General features: G+C 33.7%; 2 protein-coding genes across 7 annotated transcripts in view; both read left to right on the top strand.

Moving 5' to 3' along the window:
- Positions 1-16,176, top strand: part of Cdk4_0 (cyclin-dependent kinase 4) — a 33,051-nt gene extending 16,875 nt beyond the window's left edge. For all 6 annotated transcript variants that reach the window (XM_029045394.2, XM_054232765.1, XM_054232764.1 and 3 more), the window contains exons 3-9: positions 6,484-6,649; positions 9,685-9,820; positions 9,939-10,267; positions 10,327-10,462; positions 10,526-15,091; positions 15,901-15,983; positions 16,038-16,176. In XM_029045394.2, the coding sequence (XP_028901227.2) occupies positions 6,484-6,649; positions 9,685-9,820; positions 9,939-10,267; positions 10,327-10,462; positions 10,526-10,609 (851 nt within the window). In that variant the 3' untranslated portion in view covers positions 10,610-15,091; positions 15,901-15,983; positions 16,038-16,176. The remainder of the gene's footprint in view (positions 1-6,483; positions 6,650-9,684; positions 9,821-9,938; positions 10,268-10,326; positions 10,463-10,525; positions 15,092-15,900; positions 15,984-16,037) is intronic.
- On the top strand, positions 14,932-24,516 carry LOC105219906 (dolichol kinase). Its single transcript, XM_011196255.3, has 5 exons — positions 14,932-15,096; positions 15,268-15,748; positions 15,804-15,983; positions 16,038-16,530; positions 16,602-24,516. The coding sequence occupies exons 1-5, from the start codon at positions 14,996-14,998 to the stop codon at positions 16,817-16,819; spliced, it is 1,473 nt and encodes a 490-aa protein (XP_011194557.1). The 5' UTR covers positions 14,932-14,995; the 3' UTR covers positions 16,820-24,516.
- Positions 24,517-24,545: the final 29 nt, after the last annotated feature.

The following is a 24,545-nucleotide window of genomic DNA, read 5'->3' as shown; positions in this document are numbered from 1 at the left end:
ATACATAAGCATGGATGTGTATGAAATTTGTATGTACATAATTATAAACTTTTGCACATACATATACACAATTACTTATACCAAGACAGCTCGTGATAATAAAAAGTGATTAAAAGAGATAAGAATAAAATGAAAGAATTCAATACATTATATTAGATTCACTTTAATGGAATTTTTTACAAATTTCTTATAAGAGAATCTATGTATGAATGTCCAAGTCAATCCTCGAGGTCTTAGAAAAATTGGAACTTCTTACAATTAATATGCATCTACTACTTTACTTACTAAATATTCTGAAAAACTAATCTTCTACGGCATTTAAATAAAAGCTAGTTTCAAAAATATTCATATTCTGTGTGTATGAGAAAGATAATATCGAGTCTCGATTAGGGATGCAAACAATGTATCGATGTTTTTGTCTAAAAGCATCGATGTTACTTTCAGCGATGTTGTATGTCGATGTTTTTAATCCAAAATCGTATATTTGGAAACGCTTTGTCACACTGGCATTCGTTTTGTTGACAATTCAATTCTGGCGTTGACTACTGCGTTATATCCGAGATTCTAATTGCTGTATTTTAAATATGCCATGGTTAAAGAAAAACACTTATTTAAACTGTTTCATAAAATATGCAAAGATTGACGTTGATACAATGGACTCTTCGGAAGAGTGTCCAACAGAACACTCGTTTGATATTTGGAACCATAATAAATATTTGGCCCACCAAAATACGAAATGTAAGCTGTCAAATTTATCTGCAAATACATGGACGGAAGGTTGAAGAGCAAATGTATCTTGGAATAATAAAATATCCAATAGAAATGTGGGATGATATAAAAAGTGTGTTTCCGAAGTTGTATAACGAGACGTCTTAATATTTACACATTCAGGCCACTTCAGTGCCGAGTGAACGACTGTTTTCTAAAGCCAGAGCACCTTTAACGCATAAGAAAATTTAAAATTCTGTTATTTATTGAGAAAAAGTCTTAACAGACACTTAAGTGTAAATAATACTATATTTCTTTTACTAACATTAAAATATGTTAAAAATGTTCAAGTGTTTCCATACATCGATGTTTTAATCGCCCATGTTTTTGATGCTTTTTGAAGAAACATGGATGTTTCACTTCACGATGTTTGCATCCCTAGTCTCGATCTACCGATCCCAACTGTAGGAATAAAATAAATACATACTCCTTATCAATGGCATCGAAAAGAAGTCTTGATCTATTCAATATTTTATATATAAGGGTTGTTAAATTCTCGAAATATTCAAATGAAGAAATATGTCATTTATAAATTATATACATTTTATAATATGAAAACATGATGTAATACGTGTCTCGGCTTACTAACCATTTCCAAATTAGTCGAATCGTGAATGTGCCTGAATTCCAATTTAAGAGTGTGCGCCAGAAATATGTGTAGAAAGTAAACTCATATTATTTTATTTTTATCACATCGTTTATTAAGGCAATTGCTGCTAAAAGTAGTCGAAAATTTATTAGAGCAAGCCTCGGCAGTCGCTTGCCCGAAATCATTTTTAAAACATAATGACAAACGTTTATCTCTGATTAGCTTAGCTTTATCCATGACAAAACATTAAATTATGACTATGCTTTTTATTTCTTCTTGAAAAACACATGTCTAAAAATCACCATTAACTAGTTTTAATATTGCTTTATTAGGTCCAAAACCAACCTACTGCTAGTTACAAGTTAAAAACAAGTAAGGAAAGGCTAAGTTCGGGTGCAACCGCACATTTTATACTCTCGCAATTTATTGAAGAAACTTACAAACATACAAAATTTACCCATAAATTCGGCATAAAGTTCAATAGATATGAAGGCCGATTTTCATAATTTTTGCAACTGAGACTTACTAATAGAAGAAAACAATTTCCTCTGAATTACATTAAATTTCTGAGAGGTTTACCCATATTTTCGGTTAAAATTTGTCCATAGGCGCTGAGTTCTACATGTTCGATATCTGGGGCCTTGAAAAGTTATGGTCCGTTTTCGACAATTTTTTCACAAATGAAGCCAGAGATGATATGCACTATTTGTGTAAAGTTTTATTCCGCTATCTTCATTGGTTCCTTATGTTTACATTATAAAGTGAAGGAATAAGATGGAATTCAAAATTGAGTTATAAGGTAAGTAGTCGTGGTTGTGAACCGATTTCGCCCATTTTTTGTCCGTGTTAACAGGGTGTCAAGAAAATATTATATACCGAATTTCATTCGAATCGGTCGAGTAGTTCCTGAGATATGGTTTTTGACCTATAAGTGGGCGATGGCCCATTTTCCATTTTGTAAAAAAATCTGAGTACAGCTCCCTTCTGCTATTTCTTCTGCAAAATTTAGTGTTTCTGACGTTTTTCCTTAGTTAGTTAACCCACTTTTAGTAATTTTCAACCTAACCTTTGTATGAGAGGTGGGCGTGGTTATTATCCGATTTCAACTATTTTCATGGTGTGTGGTGGGGTACGTAAGAGAACCGACTGCAGAAAGTTTGGTTTATATAGCTTTATTGGTTTGCGAACTAAATACAAATAACCGATTTGTGGGCGGGGCCACGCCCACTTCCCCAAAAAAATTACATCCAAATATGCCCCCTCCTAATTCCAAATTTTACTTTTATAACTTCATTTATGGCTTAGTTATGACACTTTATGTGTTTTTGGTTTTCGCCATTTTGTGGGCGTGGCAATGGTCCGATTCCGCCCATTTTCGAACTTAACCTTCTTATGGTGCCAAGGAATATTTGTGCCAAGTTTCATTTAATTATCTCAATTTTTACTCACGTTACAGCTTGCACAGACGGACAGACGAACGGACGGACAGACAGACATCCGGATTTGGACTTTACTCGTCACCCTGACCACTTTGGTATATATGACTCTATATCTAACTCTTTTAGTTTTAGGTGTTACAAACAACCGTTATGTGGACAAAACTATAATACTCTCTTTAGCAACTTTTGTTGCGAGAGTATAAAAAGCACATTTGATTTTGATTTGTTGTTCTAACACCTAGACAGCTATACATAATGTTATATATATACATCAAATGTATCCGAATGACGAGACAAGTTGAATTACCAACATTGGTCTGTTCACCCGTTCGTGCAAGCGATAAATTTAGTAAAAAAAGGTAAGGAAGTGCTAAGTTCGGGTGTAACCGAACATTTTATACTCTCGCAATTTATTTATTTAACTTTATTTATATTATATAATACACAATTTGACCCACATATTCGTCATATATATTGTATAAAGTCCATTGAAAGTTGGAAACCATAATATAAGGTTAGAAGCACCGAGGTCCTCGTGTTCGATATATGGGGCCTTAAAAACCTATGGTCCGATTTCGCCGATTTTTAGAATGGGGCTGCCACACTATAAACATAGTATTTGTGCTAAGTTCTGCATCGATATCTTCACTAGTGCTTACTTTATATATTGTAATGTTAACGATTCAGATCGTCTTCAAAGTTCTGGTATACAGGAAGTAGGCGTGGGTGTGGATCGATTTGGCCTATTTTCACAACATATCATTGGGATGTAAGGAAACTATTACAAACCAAGTTTCATTGAAATCGGTCGATTAGTTCCTGAGATATGGTTTTTGACCCATAAGTGGGCGACGCCACGCCCATTTTCCATTTTGTAAAAAAATCTGAGTGCAGCTTCCATCTGCTATTTCTTATGTAAAATTTAGTGTTTCTGACGTTTTTCGTTAGTGAGTTAACCCACTTTTAGTAATTTTCAACCAAGCTTTGTATGGGAGGTGGGCGTGGTTATTATCCGATTTCTTTCATTTTTGGACTGTATTAAGAAAAGTTTGGTTTATATAGCTCTATTGGTTTGCGAGATATGTACAAAAAACCTATTTGGGGGCGGGACCACGCCCATATCCCCAAAAAAATTACATCCAAATATGCCCCTGCATAGTGCGATCGTTCATACCAAATTTTATTTTCATAGCTTTATTTATGGTTTAGTTATGTCACTTTATGTATTTTCCGTTTTCGCCATTTTGTGGGCGTGGCAGTAGTCCGATTCCGCCCATCTTCGAACTTAACCTTCTTATGGTGCCAAGGAACACGTGTTCCAAGTTTCATTTAATTATCTCAATTTTTACTCACGTTACAGCTTGCACGGACGGACAGGCGGACGGACGGACAGACAGACATCCGGATTTGGACTTTACTCGTCACCCTGACCACTTTGGTATATATAACCTTATATCTAACTCGTTTAGTTTTAGGACTTACAAACAACCGTTATGTGGACAAAACTATAATACTCTCTTAGCAACTTTTGTTGCGAGAGTATAATTAGATGTATAGATCGAATTCGGACCACTAGAAAGCCCTTAAAATCCCTTCAACCGAAAAGCAATCAAGTGCTATAATTAACCCACAAATTCAGAGACCCACAGTGTGTGGCTCCAACCCTAGTAGGGTTTTTATACTTACCAACCACGCCTACTTTCTATATACCAGAACTTTGAATTCGATCTGAAACGTTTACTTTACAATATATGAAGTAAGTACTAGTGCAGACATCGGAACAAAACTTTGCACAAATACTACATTTATAGTGGGACATCGCCCTTCTAAAAACCGTCGAAATGGGACCATAAGTTTTCAATGTATCGAACATGAGGACCTCAGTGCTTCTACTATATTTTTAACCGAAAATATAAGTAAGTCTCTTAGATATTTTTAAGAAATTGAGAGAGAACAGTTTTCTTCTAATAATATGACTCCGTGCCAAAAATGAGTGAAATCGGGTCATAACTTCCCCTAGCTCCGATATACCTAATATTTGGGGTTTCAAACTTTCATTGGACTTATATATATCATCTTGGATAGCATATAGCTAGGTGGCAAAAATAGTTTTGCTCCCTAATGGACTTTATGTCGTATGTGTGGGTAAAATTGTGTGTTATGTTAATAAAATTAAACAAATAAATTGCGAGAGTATATAATATTCGGTTACACTCGAACTTAGCTCTTCCTTACTTGTTCAATATACAAAATATTTATTATTTCTATATGTATGCCATTTAACAACGTGAGCATGTAATCCGACATAAACCGAGGTTTTCGAAAATTGTCGGTGCACAAATTAGCCCAACCTCAAAATCATGTGTTTCGTTATTCCAGTGAACTTTATGCCGAATATATAGGTCAAACTGTGAGTTATCTTTATAAAATTGCGTGGCAAAGAGTTCTAGAGCATAGAACATCTTCTAGCTTCAATATACCCAATAAAATGAAAAGGAACCTTGTCTTTAGACTACTGAGGTTGACTGAATGGGTTTGTGTGTACGATAGAATTTATTTCGTTCAGTAATTACTAAATAAAACCATTGAAATAGTAGTCTTACAGATTGTATTTTCAACTCCTGAGCTCTCGAAATAAATACATACCTATACAGTGACTCACGAAATTGATCAAGGTAGGTTTTGATGTTTTTTCTTTTGTTAAAAAGTTGTAATAATGTATATTTAAACACAAGTAATATTTAATCAAATAACAATAAATAAAACCAACAACGAAACTAAATGTGAAATATTCCATTGTGATCAATTTTGTGACTTAATATAAACAGTGTTAAAAATTAACTTCGTTTAACCACCTTTAGAGTATATAACTGATTTTATTCTAATTAGCATTCTACTACATATATTTGCGCATGTTTCTGATAAAATATCCCACACCTTCTGCACCTTAGGCTGTAATTCGCTCAATTCACCGATTTCGTCTGCGACCGATTTTTTTATATCCCCCACATGTGCTCTATAGGGTTTAAGTACTGAGATTGTGGAGGTCAATCTAGCGTAGTAGTAGTCCTGGAGCCATTTGCGAGTTGCTCTTGCTGTGTGTCCTGTCGGAAGACAATGTCTGACCCATTTTTACCTATAGAATCTCAACATAAGACTATGCCGTCATTCGTTCTTTAATTTTCGCTAATCTACCAACATCTTTCGGCGTCATGCATCACCACACCATAATTGAACCTCATTCTAACTTCAGCATTGGCTTATGGGTGGTGTGCCTATAATTTCGCACCCTTGCCTCTCCAGGTCCATTCGCGCCCATCCGATCCCAAGCGATTTATTTTGATTCATATTGGTAACGGTACCTTAAACACCAACCAACAAAAGTATTCAGTTTGATTTGAATTTGACTGTGTATGTATGAATGAAAGAAGAAATGGCTATTCAACGGAAGCGTGATTAATTTCGTCAGTCACTGTAATTGGAAAAAATTATTTTTAAAGGGAAAACATTTTTACCGCTTTTTACGAATTAAATATACTTATTTCATTAATAACAACACAACATTTTTCATTTAATTTTTTATATTAATCAATTATATTATTAAAATAGCATTCCACATTATTAATTATTATTTTTTCGTTTTTTTGCATGTCTTTCGGTTATTCACTCAATATCTAAATTTGTAAGGGGCCTACGGTACTGTATATCGAGCAAAAGATAACCAATCTGGAAAAATTGTCGCTATCAAAAAAGTGCGCATACCTATAACGGACAATGGAGTTCCAATGTCAACGTTACGAGAGATCGCTTTACTGAAACATTTAAATGCTTCAGATCATCCAAACATTGTTAAGTAAGTTAATTTGTATATTTCACTCTCCGGATTTATTATGTATACATATGTATGTTATTATCTTATTTGAAAATAAGGATTGTTGCTTTAAATGTTTGTTAAAGCTTTTGATATTTGATTATGACATAAAACATTCTTGAAATTAATGGAGATTGTATTAATTTCTTAGCGGCCAGATACAAACAAAATAGATTTGTAACGATGAGTATGATGGAATAGTCTTTTAATTCTAAATGAATAATTTTGAATTAGCCTCAAACAAGAAAACAATACTTTTTAATCAAATTAAAATAAAAAACCGGTTTTCGTTAAACATATGAAAATATATTTATTCATTATATATGTACATATTTATACTTGAAATACAGTGGAACTTCCATAACTCAAACTTATATAACTCGAACTTTTGAATTGGCAATAGAAGTCAAATTGCATACAAATTTTCTTCCATAAATCGAACTTTTCGACCAGGGCATAATATAAACTTAAAAATTTTACTATCGATAGAGTCTCTCTATATAGTATGGAGGCAAACAAAAAATATGATATTGCACTTATGGATTGCATAAATCATGTAACAAATGGCCAAAAAATAGCAAATTGCAACAAACAAATTTACAGAATACATGTTTTAACGTATGTGCAAAAACTTTTTGCCAAGCAAATAAATACATAAAACTGGGTGTAAATCAATATTATTGTACAGCTTTTTGAGAAATTGTATGTTTTAATGAAAATTCTGTTACTCGAAGTCTCTTTAACTCGAAGTTTTTTTTGTGGATTTTGTGGATTATAGTGAGTTAGAGAAGTTCCCCTGTATATCGAACTTTTTAGATCCCATCTCATTTTATTTTCTTTGAGATCTGAAATTAATCTATTGTATGTTAAATAAACTTAAATTATATACCGTAATCCCCGCTTAAGTTCCCCTTCTTAACATGCAAGACTTTTGGAAAAGCACATAAATGTATCGAATGACAGTAGGCTTTTTATTCATTTATACACCACATATAAACAAAATTATGAAAAGTACATTTTTCATTTTCACAACATTTGTTCAAAATAGACAGATCTTTAAAACCAAGCTTAAATGATGATGCCAAGCTTCTGTAATGTCTAAATAAAGAGATATAGGTTGGTATCTTAAAAATAAGATATGTACCTATTCAAGTGAATGGGAGTGTATATACATATACATATGTATGTGTATATATAATTATGAAACCTTATCTTTGAAATATTTAAAAAACTATAGAAGATTTTAATTTTCTCTGAAAGTACCAATAAATTGTTTTCACTTGTATCGTATTTACTAGATATTTTAATAGTTTCCTAGTTTTCTTACGGATCTTTTTAATAAAATATAAATATAAAATATTTTAGAAACTTAAAATTTTGTGGAACTTCCATAACTCGAACATCTATAACTCGAAGATCTCCATAACTCGAACACTTGAATTGGCATTAGCGTTTAGAAACCAAATTTCCTTCCCTAACTCGAAGTCTCTCTAACTCGAAGCTTTTTTGTGAATTATGATGATTCGAGTTAGAGAAGTTCCACTGTATATTATTTCTGACACTGCTGTAAGTGATTGATATGTTTTCAAGCAAATTTTATGGTCATATGATGAGCTTATACATGTATATTGTAACGGATTTCCAAAATCTGTCGTTTACTCTAAAACTCTACCCTGAGTTCGATCACTGGATTGTCAAATAAAAGTCACACTTTAATGGCTATACACTAATCTTTATTTCTAATTCCTTATAACTTAACACTTTAGTACTCAATACTCTACTTTACAACTCTAATTTATAACTTGTTTACACTTTGCTCGACAACTCTCTCCTTAGAATTGTCCTCACTCGACAACTCTCTTATTAGAACTGTGTTTATAGTCGATTGCTAGCATGTTATCGTCACTCGAACATTCTGGCAACTACGAATATCGATGTCTAGATAGATCTGGCAAGTTATCGATTTCGATTGTCAATTCTAGTTTGTTCTGGTGCCATTTTCGTTACAATATGTATGTGTTCTTATTAAGGCATAGATTTCATAGACAAATTTATTCTGACATCTGGCAATAATGTCAGCAATTAAAGTTTGTTCTTATTTACAAGTACATTTATTCTGAGTTCTCTGGCATTCGTATAGATCAGCTGTTAGCTCCATGCGTCGTTTACTCATGTATGTATTTGAGTGCATCTGTTTGTATATTTGCTTATTCTACAGCTGATAGTGAACCTTCTCCGGTTAAATGTAGAGGAGAAATCGTCAACCAGAAAAGTCACCACGGCAACATCGAATCATTCTCTTCAAACAGGGGAACTGAAATTGTGCGAGCATGCCTGAAACTCTTAGCAACCTCTCTCAAACATATATTTTTCCATTGGTTCATACACATATGCAAATTGTACAAAAAGCACTTGTCTGCTGAGTTCAATTTGTGTTCTTGAAGTGGCCGCTTTATTGCCTTGTCGCTCTTGTCATTTAAAATTGATTGACCAATTATTGATGTTGCCAGACAAAATCAATTTACCAAATGCACAGGTTGGTCAGAAAACCAATATAATTTCTTTCTCGCTCTCAATACGTTAAGCTGAATCACAGACATTAGATTTTATTATATTTTTACACAATTTAAAATGATAGCTCATTGAATCTACTTCACTATTTTTTCGATTGTCACACTTTTGTGAGAAATGAGCGATATGCACTTGATTGCAACAACAAATACCGTCTGAATAAAACAATCAAAAAACAATAAATGTACTAGAAATCCAAACGTTTTGTTCAATTCGGTAACAATAATGATAAATTATAATACATTGTTGATTAATCATTGGAATTCATTTGGCCATTGTGATATTTGAACTCTATTTGAACATACTATTGTACATATAATCTAAACATATCAAGCATAAACAAAAAGATGGAAAGGTTGGATATACAATGCATTTAAAACCATCATTAAAACGAATTCATTTTAAATTTATGTTTCATTATTTATATTTATTTTTAATATTTAAAGACTCTTTGAAGTGTGCCAAGTGCTAGAGCGCGAGGATCAGTTGATGGTGCTGTTGGTTTTTGAACATTTGGAACAAGATTTGTCTGATTTAATTGACCGTCTTCCGAAATCGGGAATGCCATCAGTAACAATACAGGTAAAATTTTAACTGTCATTATATTTGGTATATAATTATGTGATGTTAATACACTTCATATTTATATATATACTATCTGGCTATCTGGTGCTCTTAAATAATATTTTAAACAATACAGCGTTTATCACGGGAACTCTTAACCGGAGTGGACTTTCTGCATTCGCATCGAATTATTCATCGCGATTTAAAACCACAGAACTTGTTAATCTCTTCGCAAGGTCATTTGAAAATAGCAGATTTTGGATTGGCAAAAACATATGATTTTGAAATGAAACTAACATCAGTAGTGGTGACACTTTGGTATCGTGCCCCTGAAGTCCTGTTGGCCCAATCGTACAATAGTTCGGTGGACATTTGGAGCGTTGGCTGTATCATAGCGGAAATGTTTGCACGTAAAGCCCTTTTTCCAGGTACATCAGAAGCCAATCAACTGGATCGAGTTTTTGAGTAAGTCAAGTTGAATTTAGTTAAGTGTTAAATTTATATTTATTAAATTTTATTTGTAGGTTAACCGGACGTCCCACGTCGCAGCAGTGGCCACAAACAATTTCACTTTCTAGGGAACATTTTCCACCCCGCCTTCCAAAGCAACCGAAAGAGTTGTGTCCAAATTTATGTGACTATTCCAATGATCTATTAAGTGTAAGTCTAACTGAGTAAAAATATTCGTTCTTCAAATTTACATATATTTTTTAATTATTTCAGCAAATGCTATCATACGATTTTCGATCGCGACCTTCTGCATTGGCTTGTTTAAAGCACGAGTACTTCCAACAGGAACCCATTTAATATTGGTCCCTGTTTACTATCTATTTAACATAAGCGATAACTTGTTATATTTTTTCATTAGCCATTATAGACTTTTAGAATTAGTAATTGTAAGAAAAAAATACATATACATATATTAAATTTAGGCATTATTATTAAACATACAATTGATGAAATTTTATATACATATGTATATATATATATATATAATTCAATATTTACGCTTTTCATTGTAGTTACTATGTTGAAAATCTAAACTTAGCCACAGCCCTTACCTTTTGAAATTATACATAAAAATTCTTTGGATCGTGTATTTTAAAAAATGTGCGGTAATACTTATCAAAAGTCGAAGTCATTTTACACTTTTTCAAACACATTTGGAATTGTAGGGTTAAGAAAAATAATAATATAATATAATCATGGGTTGAGCCCGTTTTGTTGTATTTTGACAAATTCAACAGCCTCGTTTTGAACGATGATTGACTCTTGTAAAAAACACTCCTTGTTTAGGATTGTGAAAAAAATGGACTTCGATTGCGCTAAAATTATTTTCTCTATAAGCGGCCTTCGGCTGCGCTCTAAAAGAATAACCCGTGTTGATCCAACATCGGGGTACCTTTAAACTTGGTCCTCATAAGCGAACAACAAAAAGGAGTACTACGCATATAATCTAAGAACATCCTGATGTTGGATTGGCTAGGTTTATTTTGCAAAAGCGCGGTCGAAAGCCACTTGGGGCACCCCGGTGTTGGTTCGACTAGGGTTATTTTCCTAAAGTGACTATGTTTGCACTTGCTAACCATTAAATTTTTGCTGCGATGGCGTTAATACATAAGTACCTATTAAATGGTACAATACACAGTGGTTCCGCCCATAGGCCAAAAATCAAAAAATCCATCTAGCGATTTTTTGTCAAAAGGTATACAGATGTCCTCTAAATTGTCCAAACTTCCTATTTGCAAACCGGGGTTTCCTAAAATTCTAACGGTACTTTGTAAAAATAGAGTTAATTGCATGAACACCTGTATTTTTCTAAAGCACATCATAAATTTTTTGAAAACAGCAGCAACAACGAATTTCAATCTGTTCTGGTAATTGTTCAGGTTAACGAATCAAGATTATTTTTGATGGATTTGAAGTTAAATGTATTTATTTTAACTTGTGAAATTAATTAAGACTAACCTAATTTATGTTTTTAGTGAAATAAGTGTTTTATTTTGTACCTTTTTTGTGCGTCTTTAATTTGTTTACATAAAGTTTTAATTGTTTTCACCCGCGATCCACCTTTAATTATATTTTATATAGTATTTATCAGAGTCTTAAGGTAATAAAAGTGTTAAAGTTAGGTGCGGAAAGTTGCGGATGTATTTGCAATCGTCGGAATAATAATGCCCTGTGAATTAACTATTTTTAAGTTCAAACTCATCATAATTGGGCTAAGAAAGCTTGGAAAGAAGGATAAGTCGTCGTTATTTCCGTCTGTGTACGGTTTAGTAGGGGACATTATAAGTTTTTGTTCTAAGTATAATGGCTGTTGAATGGCAGTGAAAAAATGAACTGTATTAAATTGGTTGATAATTTGCTTTTTCCTACAAGATTTTTTTATATGATATTATTCTTATAGGTGGAATGTGGGGGTTGGATGGGGGAAACTATAACGACAAATCATGTTCAGCTTGTTTATCGCTTTCTTAATTTTTTTTTACAAAGTCTTACTGAAAGTTTTGACGCTGGAACTGTGACCATGATAAGTATTTTTGAGCATCATTGCCATATAATGGCAATTACTGTTCTATATGAGCTATAGGACCTAGTAGTCCGATGGGTCCTTCTCCACCTTGTCCTTCCATCGGAGTGGAGGTCTCCCTCTTCCTCGGCTTCCACCAGCGGGTACTGCATCGAAAACTTTCAGAGCTGGGGCACTTTCGTCCATTCGAACAACATGACCTAGCCAGCGTAGCCGCTGTCTTTTTATTCGCTGGACATGTCTATGTCGTCGAACAACACATACAGCTCATCATTCCATCTTCTGCGGTATTCGCCGTTGCCAATGTTTAAGGGACCATAAATCTTCCGCAAAACCTTTCTCTCGAAAACTCCTAGTGCCGTCTCATCGGATGTTGACATCGTCCACGCTTCTGCACCATAAAGTAGGACGGGAATGATTAGGGACTTGTAGAGTTTAGTTTTTGTTCGTCGAGAGAGGACTTTACTTTTCAATTGCCTACTCAGTCCATAGTAGCACCTGTTGGCAAGAGTGATTCTGCGTTTGATTTCAAGGCTGACATTATTATCGGTGTTGATGCTTATGCCCAGGTATACGAAATTATCTACAACTTCAAAGTTATGACTGTCAACAGTGACGTGGGAGTCAAGACGCGAATGCGCTGACTGTTTGTTTGATGACAGGAGATATCTCGTCTTGTCCTTGTTCACCACCAGACCCATTCGCTTCGCTTCCTTATCCAGGCGGGAAAAAACAGAACTAACACCACGGTTGTTGTTTCCATCATCGGCGTACGCCAGTAGCTGTACACTCTTATAAAAAATTGTACCTTCTCTGTTTAGTTCTGCGGCTCGAACTATTTTTTCCAGCATCAGGTTAAAGAAGTCACACAATAGCGAGTCACCTTGTCGGAAACCTTGTTTGGTATCGAACGGTTCGGAGAGGTCCTTCCCGATCCTGACAGAGCTTTTGGTGTTGCTCAACGTCAGCTTACACAGCCGTATTAGTTTTGCTAATGTATTACATTAATTAAAAAGTCTTTGGTCAGATCAAGAAATCATCAGTACTAGCCTTAACTAAAATACTAAATGTGAATTTGATCTTTTGATAAAACATTGTTTCCTGATGGAGAAAATACTGTTATTAACGCCAGAAAACATCGCAAAAGTTCAAGTTAGTTAACTCTATCGGAATCCCAAGAAACAAATTTTTTTAGAATATCGATTAAAAAAGTAAAAGTGTTTAAGAAAGAATAAAAAGTTTTTTTTTATACAAATGGATTGGTTTTCTTCGGCTACCTCAAATATTATAAAACAATCTAAAAATTTTGATATTTTAAGTTCTAAAACCTATAAAATTATTAAATTAATTTTCAACTTAGGAAATGTAACGTGTACTATCTATAGTATTATTATAGTAATGTATAGTTGTATACTAGTAATGTACTAGTAATCTACGAATCATGCCACCTTTAATATTATATTAGCTCAAGTCAAGTGTCAAGTGTTGAATATAAATCAATCGGACAAAATAACCGTATGTTCAAACAAACGGACAGCTCTCTCGCATATAGCTACTTATAGTCCAATATATAAAAAACATCCCTGGATGTGAAATCTGGACTAAATTTTACTCATTTCCAGTTTCCAGTTTACGGTATATTCAAATGTATGTATTTGTTTTATGTAAAGAGGTTGTTGATTTAGTTCATTTTCAAATTGTTATATAAATATGTTGAGAAAAAAAATGGCCATAATGATCACTAAATAAAATTAATCTAATTTATTAGACAGTTACCGCATTTTTAGTATTTTTGAACATGACCTTTATATGAAAGATGGGCTAGGTTAGTATCCGATTTAATCATTCTTTTCTCAGTTTTGGTTAATATATGTATGTAGCTCCAGGAGCTTGTAAGAGGATGGGATTAAAAAATTACAAAACTAAAAAATACAGATGAGTCTCTCTCTCTTGCGACCAGAGATCTATCATTGCCTCTCCTCTTTTCACATGACTTAATCTAACCCAGTAACATTAAGGAGTTTTAACAATACACATGGACTCATAGATGTGACGTGGTCTCTCTCTTCGAATTCATTTCGTCAATAGTCACATCCGTTCTTCGTGCGAGACCAATAAACACCACAGCAAACTGCTTTAGTTTGTTTCTGTTGAGAATGATTAGCTATTTGAACCGAAGTTTAAGCATTTGCATCCAGTAAAATCCCGACTTGCTTTTTCTGTGACTTGTGCAAATCTGAAGGGAAAAAACAGAATACTGTCTGTGACCCCCTTTCCATAATAAAATAACTTCTATTATAAATATGCAAAAACATGCACAAATAAACAGAAAAAACGCAACCCATGACACAGAAGTCTGTTGAACTTTGATTTCTGTGCTGTGTGACATTTCGAACAGTGCCATCGCTTCATTTTTTCTCTCTTCTCTCATTTCTTCTATTCTGATACTGTTCACATTGCGTGTTCATGTCTAACAGATATGTCTCTTTGTAAACGTGTCATTATAGTCCATTGTGAATGAATTGAGCAAGTGAAAAGAAACAGTACCAAATTAAAAATATTTGGTTTTATGTTGCTATAAGAAAGAAAGTAGTTCAAAAGATTAGTTCTAGAAAGTGCATAGAGTAAAGTACAACATTTTTTTTTAGCGAGATAAACTAATGGGAACGGAAAAAGACGATGTTGGTGCAGAATCGAGTGAAGATGATAGTGGAATTACGGTCACAGGAAACGGAAGAATTTCAAACGCCCTCTTTGTAAGGTACAAATATTGCAACGATACATGCACACTAATGATTATTAGTTCCACAATAATGTAATATTATATGATCACCTCAGCGCTTAATTTATAGTTTAGATAAGGCTTTGCTATGAAATCATACATTAATATATGTTGAGTAACATTTTATTGTTTTATGGTTTATATTACCAGGCCAAATGCTTCCCCCGGTTATTGGCTGTGTATACTACTTCCACTTGCTTTTGCCTCAAATCTTCTGCTTGAAAACAAATGTTATGGGCAAGTTTCCACACAACCCGTACTCACAATTGCCGCAATCGGTATGTGCATAGAGACCCTCTGCTTCTTTATATATATATATTCCAAGACGGGGTTGCTACTGAAAATATGTATTGCATTTGTACCTGGCTTTATTACCACACTGCTGTGCAAAGTGTTATTGCAACAGTCTTGGAGTTACGGACTAATTTGGGCTTTTATCATAACATTCGTTTATCAAAAATCCTATATACGAGTACTACGTGGATTTCCCGGTTGTTTCAGCTTTGGTGAGGCATCTGTACTCGTTCAAGGTTTAATGCTTTTCCTATTAAATGTAATTTTAAAATTTTTCAATATATTATTGAAAAATGAAAACAGGAGCACTTTTGAGGATCTTAACATAATAATGATGGTCTGTAAACAAATATAACATTGTACATTTTTTACCATATCATATTTATTTGCAGTTTGCACTAATGTATCTCCTTGTAGTCTGTTGGCTACTTTCGGTTGTCAAAGTTATACGCGGGCCCGTATACTTTTATGCTTTAATGGTGTTTTTAGTTATAGGTGTGACATGTACTCCAATTACGAATCCGGTGCCTGTTGTTTTCCTAATAAATTTCATACTACAAGACCAAGTTAGGGTAAGTTAATCAATAAATTTTTAATGTGAATGTGAAACTAGATTGTACTTACAGGTGATCATACTTGCTTTCTACTTAACATTGGTGATATTAACGATTTTGGCAGTGTGGTGGCAAATTGGCAATGAAGAAAAAGCGTCAACAAGAGTACGAAAAATATTTCATATCCTTATTGTGCTTGTGTTTGTACCCGGAATAATTTATCAATGTAGTTTTCTATATATTGGTACTGGCGTGGCTTTTGCAATTTTCACTGTTTTTGAACTGATTCGTGTTTGCAACGTACCTCCACTGGCGATACCATTGCGCAGAGCTTTCGCATCGTTTTCCGATGAGAAAGATGCTGGGTTACTCGCTTTAACACCATTCTGTCTACTTATTGGGTGTTCCATGCCCCTTTGGATAAGCCCCTGCCCCTGTGGCGAAAATGTATATACCAATGACAATCATCGAATTCTCCCACTTTTAGCTGGTGTTCTGACTATTGGATTCGGTGATACTGCTGCCAGTGTAGTTGGTTCAAAATTTGGGCGCATTAAGTGGCGTTGTAAGTGTTTATAAAATTGAATAAATTTATAATACTATAGTCATATATAATACTCTTTCTGGATTTAATAGGCTCGAAAAAATCATTAGAAGGCACCTTAGCATTCATGTTGACAACTCTTTTGGCCACATTGTGTTTCAACTACCTTGGTTACACCAATTTGGCGCCTATGAAGTGGTTTTCCACAGTAATGGCAATATTTACAACTTCCTTAGTAGAGGCGCATACAGATCAAATAGATAATTTAACTCTTCCCATAATATTTTATATAATTGTGAATATATGTTAACATTATGAACTGTCCTCTTGACTGAAACGTACATATGTATGTATGTATGTACAAATATCAATAATTTACTTTACTTAATTGAAATAAGAAACAAATCGATGAGATTTATGATGTTGAAGGTTATGTAATTTTACATTATACTAGCAGACCGCTCCGTCTTCGCACGGATTTAAACAATCATTTCAAAAGGTTTAAGTTTTTACACACTTATATACACTCTCCCATACATATGTATGTACTTTACCGTTTCTTGCGTGGGTTCATTTAAAAAAAGTAAAATGAAGGAAATGCAAACATGAAATTATATTTTATTTGTAATGAGCTAAAACTTTATTACGCCCTCTAGTCTTTGGCATGCGATTGCGATGCGAAGAGAAGGAATGACTTGCAAGGCGATTTTCAGTTTCAGATTAAGATTCTCCATCAAGGAGTCTTTTTGATACCCTCACCTGGGAACTATTTCCAGAAAGTTGAGATTCTAGCCTATGTTACTCGCGTTGAATGTAGTTTTCTTATGGTGAAAGAATTTTTGAAATCCGCACAGTAGTTTTTGAGTTAATTCATTACAAACATACATACAAATCTTTCCTCTTTATAATAGCAGTATAGATAAAAACCTAAAAGAAAAAGTATTACATTGTTTATTGCCTTTGTGCCATCAGTTGCTCTACAGGCAACTCACGGGAAATGAGAATTAAATTTCTGGTCGAAATTTATGTTTGCATTTTTCAACATACTCAACAAACAATAAAATTATGGAACGGCATAACGGGTAATTTAAAAAATAGCCGTAATATCAAATTGAAAGCCATTCCTAAATTATATTAAAACACATTAAATATGAGTTCTTAAACCATTTAAATAAATAAAAGTTAGTATCTTTTTGTTCGACTACATGGTCTATTTTTGATTTGAATTTATATTTCCATAAAATAATGATGAAATTAAATAACATTTTAAATTACAAATTATGAAATAAGGTGCTAATTTGTTAGTGAGTTTTATCTAATTCAATTATTATAAATTGCAAAAACAAGTTGACGGATATATTAATATTTAAATCATATTTAAATAAATACATATTTGATATATTGTTAACATAATTACAAATTTAGTGTACGAGAAATCGATGTGATAATTTGCTTCCAGCAAAAGTTTTTCTTTTTTGTACAAAACATATTATAATAATTAGTGTTATATATATTTATATGAAATTAAAGTTAAAAAAATTAGAGAAATTTATACAAAGATGTGTCATTATTTCCTCCTTCTTTTGTTTATTCAACATCAGATAATACATTTTTATATCGACAATAATGACATTCACAAATTAACTTATTTTTGATATAAATTTCCCTCTTGTCGGCCAAAATAGATTTGCTGTATTACTTTTTTTTATCGCTCATGTATGAGCTCCTGTATTTAATTTCGATTTTGAGGATATTGAATAAAATAATCTCATATAATCTTTATATACATACATATATAAATCTTCTGTACGTGTGTTAGTCATTGAACTCCTCCTAAACGGCTGGACCGATTTTGATGAAATTTTTTGTGTGTACTCCAGGGGTTTTGAGGATGGTTTAGATTCACAATACGATCAACTAGAATTTGTTTTTTTAGTTGTAATATTTATTTAAAAATTTTTGTTGATATTAGCACAACTTACATGGGATTCGGCAGATTGCGCTGTAGTCGCTGTGTCAAATATTCAAGAGTGTGTCTTGAAATCATCGTGGAAGACCAGGAAAGAAATAAAAAATTTGTAAATATGGAAAAGTTGCGATGAAAAAATTTTATTTCAATTGATAACAAAATTAAAAAAAGAAAAAAAATAATTTTATTATATATAGGCATAAAGACCAATAGAAAGTCATCATATATATAATTCCTGAACCAATTTCACTCATTTTCACCACCAAGGTTAACGGGGAAAAGGGCAACTTGTCACCTGTTAGTAGGCAAACAAACGGCACATTCGGTCTTGCAATTAATCCTAAATTGTAACTCAACGAAACACCAGTCTGCAAAATCGCAAAAAATATCGCTGTATCGAAAATTTTCCAGATATTCAAGAAGTCGCTGAAGGCACTGCACAAGACTTTAAAAGATTTACGCGACATCCAAAACGTTTTTGGTGGACTCTTCCAATTATACCTGAATCAACTGTTGCTGTCGAGCTAATCGCATGCCTAAAATAATCTAATTTCACCCAGCAGAAAATATCATTAACAGCGATGTTCAACGTGAACAGCAATTTTATATAAACTCTTTGGCTACTTTTGTTGCTAATAATGAAAAATTGCTTACTGCTGAGCAACGAAATGTATACGATAAAATCAACCTATCAATAGCAGCACAACAAGGAGGTTTCTATTATTCCGATGCACCAGGTGGCACTGGTAAAACATTCCTTATCTCACTGATACTTGCAAGTATTCGTTCACAAAATCACATTGCATTGGCGATTGCTTCATCAGGTATTGCAGCCACTCTTCTTGATGGTGTACGAACTGCCCACTCAGCACTTAAATTATCTTTAAATATTCATATAAATCCCGACGCAATGTGTAACATAAAAAAAAAATTCAGGAATGGGTGTCGGTTCCGATACCATTTAAACGTTTACAATTTCCAATCCGTTTGGCATTTGCGATGACTATTCATAAGGCGCAAGGTCAAACGATCAATTTGTGGACTAGATTCCGCGCTTTTCTCACTGTCAATTATACGTAGCGTGCTCGAGGGTAGGAAAACCATCGAATTTATTTATTTATACCTCTCAAGGATTAATAAAAAATATTGTACATCCAATGGCATTACGATACTTTCAGTATTTGTAGATAATTAACTCTTAGAATAAATACCCGTTATAAATACCCGTAATAAAAATATTTCACCAAACGACTTTGTTGGTTATTTTGTAATAAATATATATGAACGGCGTTAGGTATTGTAATAAGTTTCGAATAAAAAATTCATAAAAAAAATCAAAAAAAAATAAAAAAATCAGGATCATAGAATAAATCGCATGATCCATTGGCGAGTCATTAGTAAATGGGTTTTTCAAAAGGGTAGCTACAAAAGTAGACCGATAGGGACACCAAATGACACTTTTTCCCGCTCGTTTGATATTTCATCATGGAAAGATATACGATGCAACAACGAATCGAAATTATTAAAATTTACTACCGAAATTCGAAGTCAGTGGTCTCAACTTTAAGATCGCTACGTCCTACGTAGTGATGAGGCTCATTTCTGTCTGAATGGTTTCGTCAATAAGCAAAATATGCGTTATTGGTCAGCCAGCAATCCACCCGTACTCCATGAGTCACCATTGCATCATGAAAAAAAAGCGGTTAGGTGCGGTTTATGGACCGGCACGTTACCGTGAATGGGTATCGCTACCGCTCAATGATAACCGAATATTTTTTGCCCGATTTGAATGATATGGACTTGGACAATTTGTGCTTCCAACAGGACGCCACAAGCCACACAGCGAATGTCGCAATCGATTTTTTGAAAACCAAGTTTGGTGAACATGTTATATCAAGAAATGGCCCAGTCAATTGGCCGACATTTAAATAACACAAATCTGGAGTTGAATTTGACTTAGTACCAATTATATGTTCTTTTTCGGTATTGAAAGAAATTTAAAACTTTTCTCCGTTTGCGAGGTTGTTATGTGAAATTGTTATGCTACATTTTAGCACATATAAAATATTTAAAAACTACATAACTTATTATGGAATTTAAGATAGCGAATGTAAATATTACAATACCTAGGTTGGAAGGACCTCTCCGAGCCGTCCGATACCAGATGAGGTTTCAGACGAGGTGACTCACTCTCGTGTGATTTCTTTAACCTGATTCTGGAGAAAATAATACGAGCTGCAGATCTGAATAGAGAAGGTACAATCTTCTATAAGGGTGTACAGCTACTGGCGTACGCCGATGATATCGATATCATTGGACACAAAACCCGCGCCGTTAGTTCTGCTTTTTCCAGACTGGATAAGGAAGCGAAGCGTATAGGTCTGGTGGTGAACGAGGACAAGACGAAATATCTGCTGTTGTCAAACAAACAGTCAGCGCATTCGCGTCTTGGCTCTCACGTCACTGTTGACAGTCATAACTTTGAAGTTGTAGATAATTTCGTCTATCTGGGAACCAGCATTAACAGCAATAACAATGTCAGCCTGGAAATCCAACGCAGAATCACTCTTGCCAACAGGTGCTACTATGGGCTAAGTAGGCAATTGAAAAGTAAAGTCCTCTCTCGACGAAAAAAAGCCAAACTCTACAAGTCTCTCATCATTCCCGTCCTACTTTACGGTGCAGAAGCGTGGACGATGTCAACATCCGATAAGACGGCACTAGGAGTTTTCGAGAGAAAGGTTTTGCGGAAGATTTATGGTCCCTTAAACATTGGCAACGGCGAATACTGCAGACGATGGAACGATGAGCTGTATGTGTTATTCGACGACATAGACATAGTCCAGCGAATAAAAAGACAGCGGCTACGCTGGCTAGGTCATGTCGTTCGAATGGATGAAAGTGCTCCAGCTCTGAAAGTAGCCGAGGAAGAGTGAGACCTCCACTCCGATGGAGGGTCCAGGTGGAGAGGGACCTGGCTTCGCTTGGTATAACCAATTGGCGCCAAACTGCCAGAAGGAGGGATACGTGGCGCGCTGTTGTGGACTCGGCTATAACCGCGTAAGCGGTGTCTACGCCAGTCAAGAAGAAGAAGAAGTTTGTACATAACTCAAGTACAATTTTTTTTATAGAAATTTCAACAGATATAAATTAATTAGTGATTTCAATACTAAGCAAATCTAAGCTCAATATTCGTCGAAATACTTATGCTGAAATATAGCAATTTTTTCCCGAACTTGAAAATGTCACAGTGCAGAATTATGCTTAGTAATAGCATAATTTTCGTTTGTGTTTTATTTGACACTCCAGCAACGATTATAGCTATTTTATAAAATATCCAAGAACGCTAAATTCTGCAATAAACTGTGTAGCTGAAAACATTGTGGGTACTTACATATGTACATAATCCTCCTTTTCTAACACAGTGGAGATATTTGCTGCAGTGATGTTTATACGTAAGTACCACGTTGTGGTAATAAGAAAAACAATTTTAACAAGTAAGGAAAGGCTAAGTTCCTTATGTATTCATTATAAAGTGAAGGAATCAAAAGGAACTCAAAATTTAGTCATATGGGAAGTAGTCGTGGTTGTAAACCGATTTCGCCCATTTTTTATCCGTGTTATCAGATATATGAGATATCTGAGATATGGTTTTTGACCTATAAGTGGGAGATGCCACGCCCATTTACCATTTTGTAAAAAATCTGGATGCAGCTTCCTTCTGCCATTTCTTCTGTAAAATTTTGTGTTTCTCACGTTTTCCGTTAGTGAGTTAACGCACTTTTAGTAATTTTCAACCTAACTATGGGAGGTGGTCGTGGTTAATATCCGATTTGAACTGTTTTCATAGCATGTGATAGGATACGTAAGAGAAACGAGTGTAGAAAGTTTGGTTGCTATAGCTTTACTGGTTTGCGAGATATGTACAAATAACCGATTTGGGGGCGAAGCCACGCCCACTTCGCCAAAATCCAACTATTCCCGTTTTACTTTTATAACTTTATTTATGGCTTAGTTATGACACTTTATAGGGTTTTGGTTTTCGCCATTTTGTGGGCGTAACTATAGTCCGATTTCGCCCATTTTCAATACCAACCTCCTCAGGGTGCCAATGAATATATGTACCAAGTTTCGTCAAGATATCTTAATATTTACTCAAGGACAGACGGACAGACAGACATCCGGATTTCACTCTCACTTTCACTTAGCAACTTTTGTTGCGAGAGTATAAAAATATGTTATTTATAGTTATTATTATCTTATATAGATAAAAAAAAATGTTTTATTTTTCAGTATTTATTAAATTATAAAGAATAATGTGATTTTTAGTTATAAACATTTAATATTGGTAATACAATTTTTATAATGTTAAACAAAATATATAAAAAATTAAAGTCTTATATCTAATGTAGAGTAATTTTCTCTTTTATGTCATTATTATTTATTTTTAATTATGAGAAAAGTATTAGAAATATGTATATGGTATATGTAGTATATGTCTTAAGTACAAAATACAAATTGGAAAAGTGTATGCAAACAAGCAATTGTGTTATTTTTTAAGAATTAGCGACCATTGCCTACTTCAGAAGCACAATAATTCCTTATACTGAAGTTGAACAATACTCCGCATTCGTTTTACTCTTAATGTTAATATCTATAACAAATAAGTGTAACGCGAAACATTTAATACATATAGGAGAAGTTTCAAATAAAACAATTGTCGCAATCTACCGACTAATTACGATGCAATAACAGACACTGCAATATTAAAAGGCAACACAAGATTTGCAAATTTGAAAACTAACAGTACATGCGGATACATAACTGTTGGACGGGAGAGTTACATTGATTTGAGCGACAGGTAAATAAACAAAATTACATTAATGGCACATTGCAGAACGTAACAACAAAATATATGTATTTATAGTATATGATATGGGGCGTAACTTGAAGACACACATATATGTAAGTATGTCCGCAGTTAGAAATACTCAATGAATGCATAAAGTGTTCAAGCTGGAAATATAGAAATCCCTATTTCATAAGATTAGTGTAACGCTATATTCGGATACTAAATGAGTTCGTTCATTTTTTGTAAACTTTGATATTTTCATATTTTTAGACTTATGTACATATAACATATATGTATGCAAGAACGGCGACAATTTGGTATATCATGTTTTATATGAATAAGTTTTCGCTGTAGGTTGGTGTTAAATTACAGAGCAAGAGTGTATGTATATACGAGTATATGGATCATCGTCACTGAAATCTAAAAAGGCACTAAACACTCCTTTGAATTGGTTTTCTTGTGTGTAAATACTACTTCAAAAATGTGGGAAAAATATAATGGAAAAATATATTACTCAATATGTAATTTATGTGATTTTGATATGATTTTTAACCCGACCTTTCCACATTTCAGTACTGTAGTGCATATGTTTACCAGTTTTGTTGGAAAGAACAATGTACATTAAAAGTGTATTGAACTATTTACTTCGAATCCATTTGAAGCTGTGAAGACAGTATCTATAAGTCATAATGAGAGCTAAGAATATACAAATTTCAGCATATCTCTGGATATGCATTTTCAGCAACCCTGCGCCAACGTCTACTGTGATCATAGCTCAATTTGTTAATAGCAACAATATAGTTAAAATATTTTATGCAAATAGCTAGAAATTTGAGAACTTCTTCAGGAAAAAAATATAAAAATAATTCACAAACATGCCAATTTTCTCTTTTAAAACTCGGTAAAAATACTGACATCAATTCTGTTATAACATTATTATCTTACATATAATTTGCCACAATTTATAGATTTTGATCGATTCTAGAAGTTCTCACAGCCGAAAGGTGTTTATAGAGTATTTTCATAATTGTTGTTAGTGTAGGGCAAGCTTTCCTATATTTACATACAAAGTTTCACACCATTGTTATTGAAGTGGTTATCCCGCGGAGAACAAAGAAATTTAAGTATTTTGAACATTTACTATACTCACAATATCTGCACAGACATACGTATGTAATAGTAATAATCATTACAATTGACCAATTAAAGTATTTA

Source organism: Zeugodacus cucurbitae, chromosome 6 (assembly GCF_028554725.1).
Source record: "Zeugodacus cucurbitae isolate PBARC_wt_2022May chromosome 6, idZeuCucr1.2, whole genome shotgun sequence".
Taxonomy (NCBI): domain Eukaryota; kingdom Metazoa; phylum Arthropoda; class Insecta; order Diptera; family Tephritidae; genus Zeugodacus; species Zeugodacus cucurbitae.
Note: the sequence above shows the minus strand (reverse complement) of the source record. Positions and strands in the feature narration are given on the sequence as shown.